This window comes from Betta splendens, chromosome 9, assembly GCF_900634795.4.
Source record: "Betta splendens chromosome 9, fBetSpl5.4, whole genome shotgun sequence".
Lineage (NCBI taxonomy): Eukaryota > Metazoa > Chordata > Actinopteri > Anabantiformes > Osphronemidae > Betta > Betta splendens.
In genome coordinates this window covers 1,688,628-1,706,000 of record NC_040889.2, presented here as the reverse complement: position 1 = coordinate 1,706,000, position 17,373 = coordinate 1,688,628, and the positions used below count along the sequence as shown (strand labels likewise).

The 17,373-nt window shown below is 40.3% G+C and overlaps 1 protein-coding gene across 4 annotated transcripts; it reads right to left on the bottom strand.

Annotated features, from left to right (window-relative positions):
• Nucleotides 1-525: 525 nt before the first annotated feature.
• On the bottom strand, nucleotides 526-16,504 carry ipo8 (importin 8). 4 transcript variants are annotated; one of them, XM_041072374.2, is made up of 26 exons: nucleotides 16,405-16,504; nucleotides 15,990-16,097; nucleotides 14,530-14,611; nucleotides 13,826-13,982; nucleotides 13,522-13,680; nucleotides 13,272-13,428; nucleotides 12,388-12,477; nucleotides 12,171-12,265; nucleotides 12,006-12,090; nucleotides 11,783-11,917; nucleotides 7,917-8,016; nucleotides 7,611-7,687; nucleotides 7,369-7,485; nucleotides 7,065-7,154; nucleotides 6,533-6,698; nucleotides 6,080-6,240; nucleotides 5,856-5,981; nucleotides 5,631-5,706; nucleotides 4,508-4,633; nucleotides 4,259-4,356; nucleotides 4,059-4,154; nucleotides 3,732-3,952; nucleotides 2,930-3,135; nucleotides 2,002-2,226; nucleotides 1,726-1,855; nucleotides 526-1,034 (listed from the first exon to the last, which is right to left on the bottom strand). In XM_041072374.2, coding segments are annotated over exons 2-26 (3,060 nt in total). In that variant the 5' UTR covers nucleotides 16,074-16,097; nucleotides 16,405-16,504; the 3' UTR covers nucleotides 526-1,033. The 4 variants fall into 4 exon arrangements, with proteins under 4 accessions (XP_040928308.1, XP_029019081.1, XP_029019082.1 ...); XM_029163248.3 differs by lacking the exon at nucleotides 16,405-16,504 and having other exon boundaries at nucleotides 15,990-16,398; XM_029163249.3 differs by lacking the exon at nucleotides 16,405-16,504 and having other exon boundaries at nucleotides 5,640-5,706; nucleotides 15,990-16,398.
• Nucleotides 16,505-17,373: the final 869 nt, after the last annotated feature.

Genomic DNA, 17,373 nt, shown 5'->3' with positions numbered 1-17,373 from the left:
CTCACAAAAAACAATCAAGAACAAAGCTTGACTGTTCTGTTCTCTGTTTACCGTACCTCTGCCATAACTATCCAATTGAAAACAAACAAAAAAACAAGTAAATTAATTGGTACACATTTGAATGTCAATCTTTCTTATTACAAACCCAAAAGTTAAAAAACAGGAGATTGGTGGAGAAAGTTAAATTGAATGAAGTTCCATCGAATGTGAGAAAGCAAGAGTAGTGATCAAAGTACATCTCATGACTGAGAAGAAATAAATAAATACTGTACATATAGATAACAAAGAACCTAATAATTTAGTTTAGAAAAAGCATTGTAAAAGAAAAGCCAAACTGCAGACATCTGCTTCTCCTGATATCACTATCCTATTTTATATTACATATTGATGCAAGAGACTACATCACCTTGACCAATCCCAGGTTGCATAAAAGACACCCTGACAGCAATTAAACTGTTCAAGTTAGCCTTTACTTGACAAAATAATAAAAAGATACAGGGCTACAGAGAGACACGGACAAGGCTATGCAGTCTGTACAAACATACAAATGTATTTTTATTTTTAGTTTCTTGAATGCACGCACGCAGGCACGCAGGCACGCAGGCACGCACATCATAACAGGAACTTAGATAAAATGACTGAACTTCACAACAACCTAGAAACCAAGATTTTTACATTGAAAATTTGTACATTATACATCTAAACGACCTTGACGTTTAGATGTAGAAGGTATAAATTGATATAATGCAGACCTTTCTCTGGATTCCACACACTCAGTAACACACACATACCAGGTTGCCCGGGTCAACAGTCTGGTAATAGGAATGTTCCAGTAAAGGCTGTAGTTATGTACAGGGCACCGGGTCTGAAATTCATGTACTTCCATTCATTAAAATACAAGATTTAGTTTTAGATTAATCTTTAACTATAACATAGTCAAATCTGGAGTAGGATTCAGAGTAGAATGAAATCTACTTAAAATCAGGTCACTGCAGCTTGTCTCTTCTCCCCAGTCCTCTGACTGTTCGGGTGTTCTGAAAACACAGTAAGAGTGAGTTACTTCAATGTCCTCCTCCTCCAATATACTCCTTAAGACCACACTTTCTTTCGCAGAAAGACTCTAAATCGTATTAAGATTTAAAACACTAAACAAATGAAAAAAAGTAGTTCAATTGCAAGTCATTGCACTCGTGTTTTTGATACAGGAATAGAAATTTATTAGCCAAGTGTAGTCAGAGTAGCAGGATGTTTATTTTTTATTTCTTTGTAAACCTCTGTAAAACCCTTAATAAACTTGTAAACCTATAAATATGCAATCTTTATATTCCGCAATAATCAGCCCCCATGCTTTTAAACTTACCCTTCTCTGTCCCTAATCTGTTATTTAATCCCGGTACATCCTTACACTGATTAAATTTTACATTTTAGTACCTCTATCTCCAGTTGTAATTTTCCAGTATAGGTTTTTTTTTTCTTTGTTCATTTCTTATATTGTGAGTTGTTGTAAGATGCAATTTCTCCACTGTGGGGCTAATAAAGGTATTCTGAGTTCTATTCTTAAAGTCTAATATTTACAACATTGTTGGCTTGTAAAAACAACTTTATTAGCACTACAAAGCCCTTAACAAAGCCACTAACTTTGTTATGACCATTATGGTCAATAAGGCAATATTTTGTATGAATGTAATCAACAGTTGAATGTTCCTCCGCTGTGTTTTTTCTCACCACTGGCCCTTAGCAGCTGTGCTTTTCCTCTGTTGTGAGATGCTGTAGATCTCCTGCAATTGTTTCTTCTGATCATCACTAAGAGGAGCCATCAAACACTGATACCAACCCTTATCAGTGTTTTGAACCCCTAAAAGGCACCAAAGTAAAGAAAGAAAATAGTGAGGTGAGAGATGGTATTGGATGAAAATGTCTAACCTTTGTTAGACAGGCTTTTTGATTCCATGACAGTGAGGTTTTTGTTAGTTGTTTTAGGCTGTTTGAAAGGCAACTTACTAAGCAGAGCTGCAGTGAAGAACTGATACTCATCTTCTCCATTGTCGTAATCGAGAGGTGTGCTGTACTCCTCCAGCGGTGTTCCCTCGAAGCCGTCATCATCCCAATAGTCATCTTTCTCTTCATCATCATCATCATCATCATCATCATCATCTGCACAGCCCTGGACTGTTGGCATGCTGTTTCGATTATCATTCACTTCATCTTCCTCACTGGGAATCTCCTCTGAAAATCATATTTAATAATAATAATAATAATAATAATAATAATAATAATAATAATAATAATAATAATAATAATAATAATAATAATAATAATAATAATAATTCCATCCGTGTCCTACTAGCAGTTATCAAAGCATAACAAATTAGTGTGTTGCCGGGACCTCATACATCCTCATAATATTGAACTTGGTGGTGAAAAATTACAGGTCCAAAAACCACTCCCTCCTAATAGCCTCAGCCAAAAATCACTCCCTCCTAATCAAGAAATTAGGCAAATATGTCAGATGCTTGAGCTCTCAATTTGTTTCCTGTAATCTTGATCTGCAATTATGTCTATTCTGTCAAAATTTACACCTACTGGGCAGGACCTGATCTATTTTTAACATCTGTCTAAAACAGAGACGATCGCCTGCAACACACAAACCCAAAAACATTTGGGACCTAGGGGTTATTGAATGTAAGACTTCAGACTGCATTTTACAATAGTTTGCCTATTAAGTATTGGAAATGCTTGTTAGAAAATTAATGAAAACAAGAAAATCACCCAAACGCATTAGGCAATACAATTTCCGTCAGATCTTCTGCTTCTACTTGATTCTGCTTTTGTTCTTTCACCGCTGTGCCCAAACATTTTGTATTTTTATTTTATGTAACTTAATACTATTGTATCCTTCTGTACTGTATCTTTCCTAATCTGTTCTTACCATTTTGGTCTTCATCTTGAGGATCTGTCTGAGCCAGTAGGTCTGGTTTGTGGATGAGGCGGGAGGAATAGAGGTGTTTGAGACCCAAAAAGAGGAGAAGGATAGAAGGGACGATCTGGGCAACAACACCTTCAAGTACTGGCGGCCGGCAGGGCACCTCTATCAACACACTTAAGCCAATGATACACATTTTGCGATCATGAAGCCTGAAGAGTGTATCAGAGAAAGAGACAGACTGAGAATAGGACCAACCTATCACACACCATGAGACACATTTTCAAAGCTTGGCTAGAGTTGCAATTTTATCTTGTGTTGTCACAGTAGTCGGGTTTGTATTGAATAAATACTAGTTTATATTTATGAATACAACCCCATATCCAAAACACTGGGACAGTGTATTGATGGCAGCACATAAAAAACATTAACAGTGAGTTGAATCTCTTCATCTTTAGTAATATGTGCAGAATATGTTTTGCTAAAATAAGCAAATCCTTTTCTAAAAAACATTTCTCTGGATCTCCAAATATATTGTTCCAAATACCTGTATACATCATTCGGCCATAATTGTTATTTCACTGGTGTGCATTTTACTCACCTTATGTAATGCATTCCAATATAATCTCTGCACTCAATAATTTGGGACATTTATATTTTGACTTGGCCAGGAGAAGGCGGCAGCAATTTTTGACCTTGTCAACATGTTTTCATTTTCTACTTTTAAACTATTCACAATGTGGCATCCAGTGACTTAGTTTTAATATCATCTTAACCATCTAAACCAGTTAAAAAGCCTCCTTCTCACCCCAAGAAGAATTCAGTATCATTCATCCACTGGTTGATGAAGTGGCCAGTAATGGCCTGTGAGTTGTGTGGGAAATGCATATTATCCAGTGTGTGGAGGAGTAGGGCTGGGTTATAGTAGAGGGCAGCGATGGCCACCTGCAGGCACATGGTCCTTAGCTCACTGGACTTCACCCCCCTCATCAAACGTTCCAGCACTGCCTCCACAAACAGAGGGATGCACTGTAATTTCAAGAAAACCTGTGTGTTTAATTAATCCTGTGGTAAAATGACACTATTCTGGAAGAAACACAGTTGTGAGCTACGTGTTTTGGCCTGTTTTTCTGACCTGGTCGATGCCTCTGCCTCGGCACTGCAGGATGATGACCTCCAGAAGTTTTGCAGCATGACACTCTGCATCTTCGCCTGCATTTACTGTGAGCACCTATAGCAGGTAAAAAAAGAGTCAAGATTCGGCAGCAAATTACAAAAGTCTAAAAGTCTACTACTGTAAACATAATTAACAGAAGAAGACATTGATAGTGTGACCTTTTTGCACATGCTAAAGATGACTTCTAGGTGCTTTGGATTGGACAGGAGCATGTCTGTATCCACAGTGACATAGTTGTGTAAAAGAGGCATCATATCTGTAACATAAACACAGATTACTGGTAACATGGTTAACACATTTTCTGACTTGGAAGCAAAAGAATTTGTGGGAAAATTATGTGGCCTCACATTTAAGATGCTATTTAATGATCATCTCTGGCTACTGTCATAATTTGCTGTATTAAGTACCTGTGAAGTAGTCAAAGCAATCATGTTGAAAGACTTCATACAAGACACCCAGTAGTTGCCACATCGAGGGCGAGATGGTCTGACAGGTGAGGCCGAATGCCAGAGACAGAATCTCTTCGTAAAATTCTGCAAGGAGGTCAATATATGTTCATTGATATGCAACTTTAAAATACATTTTGCATATGTGTCACTGTAAAAGAGAAATAGAAAAAAGGAAAAAAGTAAAAGTGTAGAACAACTGCGACACAACTTTACATTGTACAAGTGAACCCAGAAAAGGGTCCCCTGACATCTGCTGTTATTGAATGTTATTTACTGTATTGCAGCCCCTGAGATGTAGTTTTGTATCCTTTTTGTTAAGCAGAGGAAACAAAATCTTTCTATGCGCTCTATGTGTTCAGAAGATGGTCTTTCATTGCATTTATGATGATCCTCTCCTGCTGCCTATGTCTAAGCACAGGGCTTCATTCTGGCAGCAACGTAATTTGTTAATCCAGTTATTACAGGGACTGAGAAACATTGTTCTGTTCTGTTAAGAAATTGTGATTTTTCTGATTTAGCTAGATTTTCAAATTAAAAAATTTAATTTTCTAATTATGTTATAAATATATTTAAATAGAAGTTGAAGAAGTTGTACTGGCTCACATTTTTAGAGGTTGGATTGCATTCAAGATTATTTCAATGAATAAGTCCATTACTCTTGTGCATACATCTAAAAAATTTGTCTTGCGTAAAAGGAGAAGAGAGTCAGATTTAAAACAAAATTAATTCTACTACTATTCTCTGAGCTTGGATTTTCATTGATTCAGTTTCAGAGGTAAAAATGCTTTTCATAAACATTTATGCTAAGCATTTTGTGCTTTTCATTAGGCAATCATCTGGTGTTTTTATGAAATCACAGCTGCTGTCCTAAACCACTGAGGCAACCCAAAAAGTGGCATCTAAGCAAAGCAAAACAAAAAGAAAACTGTGAAAAGTGAAGCAAGCAGAGTAGAATTGCACCCAGGCGCCGCCTCTGTTATCATTTCAATCCTTGAAAAAAAAAAGATTTGTAGATGCAACAGAATTAGTGTTTGTGTGTGTGTGTGTTCATGCAAAAACCCCAGACTGCCCGCGCACACACCTGCCATACCTATGATGGGCTTCTGCAACACCAGGCCAATCACCTGCAAACATATCCCCTCCAGCTGCTGAGTGATCTGAGGAATGACAGAAATAAAAAAACTGTCTCATATAGAAACAGAAAACACTTTGTGTGTGTGTGTGTGTGTGTGTGTGTGTGTGTGTGTGTGTGTGTGTGTGTGTGTGTGTGTGTGTGTGTGTGTGTGTGTGTGTGTGTGTGTGTGACCTCCTTGTGGTCCTCCATGACAGTAAGGATAGTGTCAATGGTGCTGAGGATGCCAAGAGCCATGACAGTCTTGTCCTCATTCTCCTCGTACTCCTCACTCTGAAGGACCCTGGTGAATATCTGAGCCTGTAAAATGGCAGACACACACACACATACACTATATTATATCTACAAAAAGTAAGTTTCAGTTAGAGTCATAAGAGATATTTGCACCATGATCCTACCAAGTTCTGCGTCATGTCCACAGCAATGGCAGTCACCTCCTGGTTGTACTCACAGATCATCTTCTGAATGACGTTGGTCAGGTCGTCATTTTCCGTCTCTTTGACCACATGCAACAGCTCCTGCATCACTGGCCGGATGTACGGCCTGATGTATAATTTGGCTAGACACAAACAAAGACAACCAGGAATACTGAATACTATAATACGATCACCATTTACTGTATATAATTCTATCAGTACATGTAAAATGATCTTTTTATTTCAGAATCTCCTCAGTCTTGTCAAAATGTTTTAGAAAAGTGTGTGGTGTGTTCTCACTTGGTTGTAGTTGTATAATGTACTTGTGAAATCTCAAGAAACCAACCATCTCCTATATAGAGTACTAGATTACCTATGTTCTATTTATTCAATTAAATAGAATTCTATTTCAAAATTTGTAACAGTGTCACATACCTTGTTCTTGGTTACTGATGAGAGTCTGAAGAGCTATGGCAGCCTCCACTTTGACAGGCATCTCTTTGTCATCAAGCAAATCCTGTCTGACCAATTCAACTGCATTCTTCAGTACGAGGTCATTCTGGAAACGAAGCGGGCTGAAGCAGTGCAGCACCCAGCATGACTGCCAAAAGCAGCAGAGAAGTGCAGATGAATATGACTTATGTGTTATATCAGTCCATTCAGCAATACAGTGGAGCCCTATGGAGTGTTTTAGTTCAAAGTGTGGTACTGCTGAAAACACTGAAGGACTACTAGTACTTTGAGCCACAACATCACAAGTGGTTTGTTCTCTAGAAAGTACATATTTCTGCAAAACATTGTAGTAGGAGGATCAGAATTTAATTCCTTAAAATGTTGTTTCATGTGTCTGCTAAAAAACATTCTACAGTCAATTAAGGTCAAACAAGAAATGTCAGCACTTGCATTTTCTCCAAAACGTGACAGACAAGCTAAAAGGTTAACCCTGTGGCATTAGGTACTCACTTACCCTGGCTCGCAGGTAAGCCATAGGAGAGTTAAGGAGAGGGAAAACGTAGTTTTGCAACATCACTTCCATTCGCTCCCTATACATCTGTTTCTGTAGGAAAACATGGGTTCACACAGAGAGAATAGAATCTTTGAATCTTCACTGTTTCCTATACATTACAGGACTGAACCTTCATTTTATTTTAAACCTTGAAAAGAAGCTGATACAAGTCAGTCTACAAAAAGAGAATGAACTAATCGATGCTGCAGTAAAAAAGGCATTTTTGGTGAATTTATGCCAAATTGTTTTAGGTGAATTTGCGTACCTTCAGTAAAAGTTCTGCCAAAGCTCCAATGCAGTGCAGTGCCCCGTCTTTCCTGCGGGGGTCAGCAGAGGGGTCCATCAGTGTCTGGTGGCAGAACTCCATCATTTGAGGAAGAACCTGTCCAGGGAAAAGCAAATTTTATAGAGAAGAATGACATGCAAAAACTGAAATTTAGTGTGGTGATATACTTAAATGTGTGAGTAGGTGAGTAAATATACTCCTTTTGGCCTGCTGCTCCTCACCTCCTTCCTTTTGCGAGCCGCTTTACATAAGAGGCTCTGAGCAGCTGTGGCTGGGAGGGCGTGGTCATCATAGAGGTCTGCAATAGAAACAAATCATGTTTACACACAAACATTGGGACTAACACCACGGTTAAAACATGGAAGACTTCATTCCTCAAGAAGTGTGGCAACTGAACGTCCACAACTACAAGGTGTGCACCAAGGAAGATAAATTAATGCTACACTACAGAAAGTACAATGATGGTTACAAAGAAAAACTGTAGCAATGTCCATTTTTCATCCCACAAACCATAATTTATTACTCACTGAATTTCATGCGGATGTACTCATAAGGATCTTCCTGCCAGAGCCTCTCATCTTCGTCTTTATAACACATAAGGGGAAAGATGACCTCTTGGCATATAGTCTGTAAGACACGACAAACCTGAACTGACTGATTGATCGAAACATGTTCCAATAATTGAAGGGCAAGTTAGGAGTTTCCTCACTTAAAGACTACCATTCCTTTCGTGGGTAGTTTGCATAAATCTTCCAAAGTTTAAAACAAAGCTCCTGTTGCCTCTACAGTACATACAACATACAGTAGGGCATAGAAGGGCATAGAAACCTTTCAGGTTTCATTATGGATTAAGAATCTCCAAATGGATTTGTGTGTTGCACACAGACAAAGTCAAAAGGAAAAAACAAGAGTAACCATTAATAATAGTGCAAGAAAACAACAGTAATACTTTTACATACTTGTACTAAAAATACCTGTACATACAACAGTAATAAATTGTGCAAGAACGAGACATTAAAAGGGGTCTGGAACCACCGATTTTCAAAGGGGATTGACCAAAACAACCTCGGGTAAGATTTAAGAATGACAGGACACACCACCAGGCGGCACGGTGGTGCGGTGGGTAGCATCGTTGCCTCACAGCGAGAAGGTTCTGGCGGCCCTGGTGCCTCTCCCTGTGTCTCCGGGTTCCTCCCACAGTCCAAAGACGTGCATTAGGTTGATTCGCTTCTCTCTCATTTTCCGTAGGTGTGAGTGTGTGCGTGTGAATGGTTGTATGTCTCTGTGTTGCCCTGCGATGGACTGGCGACCCGTCCAGGGTGTACCCTGCCTCTCGCCCATAGCCAGCTGGGTTAGGCTCCAGCACCCCCGCGACCCCGCATATGGGATTTAGCGGCTTGGAAAAAGGATGGACGGGACACTCCATAATTTCAATGCAGAGAAGTTATCATTTAATGCTCCCTCAAAAACTACAACTAGTGCTGTGTGCTAGACTGGGGGGGGGGGGGGGGGGGGGGGGGGGCAGGACAATAGTGAGAGGGGGCGGGGCCAGCCTGCTGGAGTGCAAAGCTCTAGTCCATACAACTAACCACGAATATCAGACTGTGAAGTACTTGCTGTCTTCTAAACAATCTACAGCAGGACCTCCAGCCATTGAATATTAGTGCTGTACAGGTATGCAAGGAAAACAATGGTGGACTGAGCAGTTGCGCTCCACCAGGCTGGCTCCGTTCCCTCTCAGCCCGACCGTTGCTGGGCCAGGTACAGAGGAATCCAGGAAGCACTAGTTGTAGTCTATGAGCCCATGGCAAATAATCCGCCAGGTTGCGTTGGAGGAGGAGAAATAAATGATAATTTCTCTGCATAGATAATATAGAGGAATCTGAGTGTCCCTTCACTCTTACATACTATCCAAGGTTGTTTTGGTCAGCCCCCATTAAAAATTTGTGTTTTCCTTTCAAGATGAACGTGTTTCCAGATTGACTGGTGTCCGACTTCCAATACTGCAGTTGCACATAGTTACGGCAGCTATTTAAAGCAGAGAAAAGCGAACTAGCTGTCGTTGATGCCTTGACAATGTTTTATTCGTCTGTGATCTAAACAGTCTTTACAGTTTTACAATGCATAATCTGATGCAGTTTGATCGTTGCTTGTATTGTAGTTATGTAAGTAGCTAAAAGAGAGTACTGAATGAGTCTGCTGTAAATTGCTATGATCTCCCGTCACTGGATGAAGCGCTTTGTTTATATTATATAACCCTAACCCCGTAACAGGTAGGTAACAGTAGGTGTACACCTTAACTCCAGCTTCACCATAGCATAGCATGGCATTGCTAATAGCCTTTCGGCTAACAAGCTACAATAACATCTGAAACACCAGTTTGCTCAACTGCATCACCTCCGCAAATCACAAGAGTAACGTCACACTTTATATACATGAATATGAGCCGTCATGTCTTTCTAATCATTATATATAATTAAAGGTCATCAGTCAGTAGACTAGCTTGTTGCTGTGTACTGCTTGTGGTGCTTTCAGGATCTGCTGCCACATCAAAGGACTACAACAACTTCCTTGTTCATTAGACAATCAGAGCGTGGAGGCAAATTAAGGTAATGTTATTTTACGTTTTTACAATTTTTACTTAATTTTAACGCCCCTAATTAGTTAAATCTTCGTCATATTTTCTCGTCTTAAAAGCCAGGGTGATGGGAGGAGCAGATCAGATGTAATCTGTGCGGAAAACGGGACTCCCAACAAACCAACCGCACCACACGCATACGTACTCACACAGACACACACGCACATGAACACAAACTACCACAAATCCTCTCACAAACAACTACTCAATGATACGTGAACCCATGCACTCACAGATACATTCTCACACCCACACCATTCGCTTGTTCTCATTTATGGGGAGGGTAGGTCTCTGGCCTGCTAGCCATGTGGCCCTGGGCAGTGACCGCAGCACCTCCCGAGACCTGAACACCCACCCCCACCCGGGAGAAGCAGGGGGCAGTGGAAAAGGCGCTCCTCTATTTGAGATGATTTGACACTCCCGTGGGCTAAGATGTGTTTTAGTCTTCTCCACACATTAAGGACTGTTTTTCTGTAGCCGTCTTTGCACGTCCTGATTTTATATTTTAGGTTCCTGCTGTACTCTGCTGAGCTCCTCCTTGTCCCCTGAGAGAAAGGCACTATTCTTTTAACTCTTAAAAGAGCCTTCAGCTCAGGGGTCACCCAGGGCTTTATGTTGAAATAAAACTGCATTGTCTTAGTTGGCACTGTGTTTTCCACACTAAAAATATGTAGTCGGTTATGCAGTGTGAAACTGTTTATATCCTTCCCATGTGGACTGCAGAGAATGTCTGTGGTATTAAAATAAATCTTTAATCCTCTGTCTAGATCAGGGGTCTCAAACCAGTTCCCTGAAGGGCCGCTGTCACTGCTGGTTTTCCAACTCTCTCTGCCATTGATTTGAGGACTCTCACTGCTACTGATTACCTTGACCAGGTGTGTCCAGTCCCTGCCAAGCTGGAAAAGCCAACTGACTCACCTGATCAAGCTGCTCAGTATAGAGAGCTGAAAAACCATCAGGGAAACCGATGGAACTGGTTTGAGACCCATGGTCTAGATCTTGCCACGCTCTGGTCAGCCCGCACCATTGTAAATCCATTCTCCGTATTTCATCTGGAATCTCTGGCTGTCCAGCATGGAGAAACTTGACTCTGCTAACAGCTAGCAGCTGTTCTGAAGTGTACATAATGGACTTAAAGGGTCCCCCGAAGATGACTCAAAAAGTTGACAACAAAATAATAAAACATGGTGCAAAAGTAATGACATGTGTGCCTCTAGTTGCACTACTCCATATGGATTTGTAGGAAAGACAAAGTATACATATAGAGTGGAAATAAACATTAAAAAATGCAAAAAAAGCACAGGTGCTGAAATGCATGCTGGGATAAATAAAATAAAAATAATAAAGTCAATAAATGTTATTTATTTATATTTTTTATTAAATGTTTTATTTTATATACACTCATACCTCCTCACCTGGAATGATTGGCTGTTTCTTTAAACAATTTGGTTGAGTATTAAGTTATAAATGCCAATTTCTACCCATTTTCTTCTGAATTAATAATTAAGTAAATGAGGAGCAAAGTTATACATTTAATTAAATTTGTTTGACTTTGTAAATTTGCTTCAGTACATTACTAGAAAAACAGTCTGACACCAAGCTTAAACCATTCAAGACCTTAGTAAGTATTTTTACAAACTTATGCACAAAATAGGATTAGAAGGTTAGTTTAGTTTACTAGAAATGAAATTATCCTAGACTGCACATTTCTGACATGTCCTCTAATTAGGCTTGCAAAAATCTTTCTTGTCCTACCTGCATGTGCGGCTTCATTCGTTTCCACGTCAGTGAGTGTGACAGGCCTTGATTAAGGTAGTTGAGGCACTGCTGCAGAACGCGAGGGGTGACATAATGCTTCTGACGATGCTGGTCAAGCACCTTCAATAGGACCTTGGAAAACAACAAGAAAGTAATAGACCGTCAAGACCTGGTCAACAAATAACCAAAACATGCTCAGGTTTCAGTTCCACATGCCAACCTGCTGTATGCCTACGGCATATGTCTTCAGAAAAAAGCCCGCAAACTCATAGTACTCCTTTGTGACATTACCAGGACTTCCATACCTGGTAAAAAAAAAGGTCAACAGCTGTTAATGTCACCCAGCAAATGGTTTTAGGCAAGATATTCTCTGCTATGAACTAACCGCTCAAACAGTCTGGTGATGATGCGCAAGGCCCACTTCTTACACTTCCACCATGCTAACTCAGGACGGTCATCCTCATCAACCTCCAGTGTTTCCTAACACACACACGCACACGCACACACACACCTTTAAGAAGCCCCTTGGTGACTGCAATCAGGTAATTTCATTTAACAGACTAAGGGAAGTCATAGCTACACCATTTGTGCATGTGTCTTACAGCAGGAACATCTCTGTCCATAATGGCTCGCAGGATTTCCATCCACTGAGTCATAACTGTGTTGTTGATCAGTTGGAGAGGGAGTGAGTACTGCAGGACAAATTAAAAGGTAAGGTTGAAAGATGGATCTTTCACGAAAAGCTGGATCTTTTTGGTGCTGAACAAGACACAGCACAGAGCAAGACATATGAAGTGCAGATAACAAACCACGTAAAAGGTATTTAACTGGGATAAAAAAGAAACACAGACGAAGATAATAAGACAAATGTAAGTCTCTCAAAAGTTAAGACCAGGAAATATGAGGAAGATTTAACTTTGCTAGGTATTGTTGGTGTCTTATATTAAATGGTGGGAAAACACAGTTTATTTGACAAACTGGTAAACGTACTAAAACTTGAAACTAATTTCTTAAAATTACATTTTATTTTTTGATGGTAGTTTTGACGGTAGTTTCTCTTAAACGTAAATGTGAGCTTACTGCTTTTAAATGTTCTGGAAATTAAGTGTTGCTTGACAGGCCTATATTACTTGCTTTAATGTGCAAGTGTGATTCTGTATGGATTGTCAAGCTGTGGTGTCACATTGATGGTATTATGTAGCTGTATTCGGTAGAGTAGAACTATGTCAAACAGGGGTGTCAAACTTAAACCAGTCTCTTCCTGGTTTTCCAACTCTCCCTTCCCCAGAGTCTGTTGATTACTTTTATCAGGTGTGTTCAGTCAATCAGCAGCTGCATGAGCCAACTGACAAACCTGTTGAAGGTAATCAGCAGGTAGAGTTGGAAAACCAGCAGGGACAGTGGCCCTCGAGGATCGCAGTTTGACACCCCTGATGTAGAATGTCACTGAAGTCACTACAATTGCACGGCCCGCCACTGCACATACCTGTACAAGAGCATGGAAGATCTTGAGGATCTGTTTCTGTATGAGAACAGAGAAGATGGTGGAGTCAGCCAGCAGTTGACCAAGGAGCTCCTGGATCCTCAGCAAGAAGATCTGCATGGCTGCCAACAGCGGCTCCCTTTCATCTGCCTTTCTGTACCTGACGTACATACAGTACATGCATAAACCCTGAGCAGTAACAATAACCAGCAGTCAGGAGGATGAATGAGACAAGCATGAGCAGCTTACTTACTCATAGGTTTTAACCAGCTGGTAAAGGGCCAGCAGACTGCCGTACCAGCTGCCACTGTTCTGAGACTGCAGGTACATACTGATTTTTTCCACAATGGCAGTCCAGCGGGAGGGGAAGTCATGTTTGATGATGGTTCGTAGACACATGGTCAGCTGGGCACTGTAGAGAGTGCAAAAATCAAGTTATTTATTCAAGTTATTTAATACTGGTGTGCTATAGAACATGTGTGAGGAATGAACAGGCTTACACAAATGCAAATAGAAAGTAATTGTATGCATTTGTGTGTGTGTGTGTGGGTGTTTACCGTATGGACTCTGGGCAGCGAATGATGCCCTCAATAATGTTGTCTCTGATCTGCTGCCGGTCGTTCTCATGGATGTTAAAGGGAAAGACTACCTCGCCCACAGATGGCTCCCGGTCTTGCCAGTACTGACCCAACATGTTTTTCAGGTAGATGGCAGCTACATACATACATAGCGTTTGAATATTTTCACTAAATTATGAACTGTGATGATGATGACAGATATTATTATGAAATACGTAAACTGATGATCAACTCTCTCACAAATTGTGGCACAAAGTGCTTAACCATAACCCAGCTTTGCTAAGTTTGATGCTCCTTTAACACCCTAACATGACCAACTCAGACCCTGTCTGCACTGTCTGAATTGAATATCCTAATTTTATCAAGCCCTCAGCTGGCTAAAGTCCTGCCATTCTGATAAGCTGTTATTGTCTGTACTGCATGCTGCTGGGATCTGTTCTATACTCTACTCTCATCACATCTCAACAAGCTCCAACATCAAGTCACACATCTTGCCCTACACTGGACCTTCTTATTGCATTAGAACAGAACTACACAAAACAGCATGATCAGAGTTTGATTGCACATGAGCCACACTGCCAATGTTCCCAGACTGAACATGAAAAAATCAAAGGAAAACAAAACAAATGTAATCCTTACAATACTCTTTAGAAGTGATTCATTTCTGGATTGTAGCATGCTACCTGCTTGGCGAACAGGAAACTCCACCTGCTCTGACATTATGATCTGAAGCAGAGTTGGAGCAAAGTTGATGATCTTGTAGGACTGAAACAGACACAGAGCAGACTTGGTGAGATGAACTCAGGGTAACCATGTGTTTCCTTAATGCAGCCATTGAAAAGTGATCTATTTTCACATGCACTCAAGAGCAGAATGTGTTCAGTCGCTCTGAATCAAATATTGAGCCTAATTCGATATCATTTATGCGAATGTGTGTTTTAAGAAGAGTTTATGGACTCAATGGACTCTTACAACATATTAGGAACATTTGAGATTTTCCCTCATTTGAATGGCTGTTCACTGAAGCCATCACATGAGACCACAATCACTGAAGTCTCAGAAGGCACATCCTTCCTTAATTAGGCTAAGGACTTTTTATGACACTGATGTAACCTGTGTTATTCAGTATGTTTAGTCTGTTGGGGAACAGGTAACACAGAGCAGGACAGAAAAAGACTGAACAAGATGGTCAGATAAGCCAGCTCTGTCCTGGACTGTCCACTGGATGCTGTGGATGTGGTTGAGAGTGTTGGCTAAGCTGACTATCATGGTCAATTCCTCTCATCCAGGGCCTCAGACAGTGGGGACTCTGAGCAGCTCCTTTAGTGGCAGACTGATTATACCCACAGCTGCTAGACCTTACAACTTTACAGTTTAACAGACTCAACTGAATGCAGTTTCGGACACTTTGCACTCTAGCCTGGACACTTTAAGTACGGTAGATATGTGTGAGTTGTAGCCCTGTTACATGTTATTTTACATGTTCTTTTTAATTCTGCACAAAAGACGTACTATATATGTGAGTTGTACATATGTTATATGTCTGTTTTAAATCTGCATAAAAAAGGGTTCTGCACATCAGGCAATCAAATTTTCCTACTGTGAGACAAGTAAAATTAATTTATCTTATCTTAACGTACAGACACTTTGCCGTTTCTTTTGCATGCAGACAATGAATGAACTACACCATATAAAGTACATTTTGATACCATAATAAACCATAACAGGACAGTTAAATGTTTAGAGCAAACATGAATGATTGCCAGACATTTCAGCGCAACGAAACCATTTACATAAAGTTCATTTTTGGATCAAATTTTCTTTATTACGTCACTGTGTGTTTTTCATAAATCTGTCCAACATGGTGTCAGACCTGTAAACGGTTTCTATGAATCTGACAGAAATAGAAAACTTACTGCCTGATAATGGTTGTGTGACTCCTAATGTTGTCCTAACTGCGTGTGGAAAACACTTTAACCAAATTGCTGATCGTCTGATATAAATCACTAAAACAAGGCTGGAGAGCATAATCAACAACAAAAGCGGACACATCAGACCATCCCTAATGCACGATGCGCCTCGTTCTAGCTCCTTGCACGAAAGAACAATAAATAACCAATTACTTTATTGTTAGCTCACCTACCTGATTGAGTTCATTCTCTGCTGCTATCCTCAAATTTGGGTCGATCGTCCCCTTCAGAGCCTGGATTATACGGTTGGGATCCATGTGTGGGCAGTTTTATGCTTCCCTCTGTTTTGTTACGAAGATATATATAAAGCGTTAGCCAACACTAAAGGACTACAACCAACCAAGCTAAATAGATCTTCTGCACTGTGGCCTTTGTCACAGCAGCAAATGTTCGTTTTACAGACAAAATCGTCTCTCAATTGTTTAACAATAAAGGCGCGTTAGTAAGACACATAGTCTTAATATGCTTCGGCAATAACTTGCGGTATTATCTCTAAGACAGAACCAGTGTTCATTCTGTCGAACCGTGACTAGCTTTTGCGAACCCGCGGCCCTGTCTCGTTTAACCGGCAACCAGCAGTCGGTGTACCTAAGTAAACAGTTTACGGGTCCCCTTATGCTCTTCCTCGTCACTAGCAAAGATGGCAGTGGCCGCTTTGCTGCCATCTAGAGGGTCGGCACGGTACCGTGGTGTTTTCTTTTTCTTCTTCGGCGGGTTTGCAACCAACTAAGAGGAGCATGGAGTGCTGGAGCGTGAACTAGAGTGGATCAATCAGATTGATGATTATAAATAAATAGAAAAGACTAATGCCTCATACCTCCCTGACTGACTGTGTGTCTGCTGTAATGTAATGTTAGTTGTGATGGTTAGGAATAGGTTAAGGGGATGCATTATGTCAATGGAAAGTCCCCACTAAGATGTAAATGCATGTATGTGAGGGGGAGTGATTGAGTAGGTAGGTAGGTAGAGAGAGAGAGAGAGAGAGAGAGAGAGGAAGCAAATGGTCTTTTGCTATCATCTGAGCATGTTCTCAGATGGCCAGTTTTATTTTGGAATACCCAAATGCATTGCAGCAGGTACTGCCTGACTCTAACTAGCATAGCACAACTGGAACCCCAACTACACATAGAATACCCATACACACATTTACACACCAAAGCAAACAATAGACCCCGAACACACACAATATATACAAAATTATATATACTGTATATATACCGTACAGACGAAAGGTTTGGACACACCTTCTCATTTTCTTTATTTCCATGACTATGAACATTGTAGATTCACATTGAGGGCATCAAAACTATGAATTAACACATGGAGTGGAATTAAATACTCAAAATGTGTCATATTCTAGGTTCTTCAAAGTAGCCACCTTTTGCTTTGATTGCTGCTTTGCACACTCTTGGCATTCTCTTGATGAGCTTCAAGAATTGGTCACCTGAAATGATCTACCAACAGTCTTGAAAGAGTTCCCAGAGATGCTTAGCACAGCCTAGCGAAAGCTACCTCCATTTTTTTTTTTTTGGCTCAAGGAGCTAATTGACTTAGCCA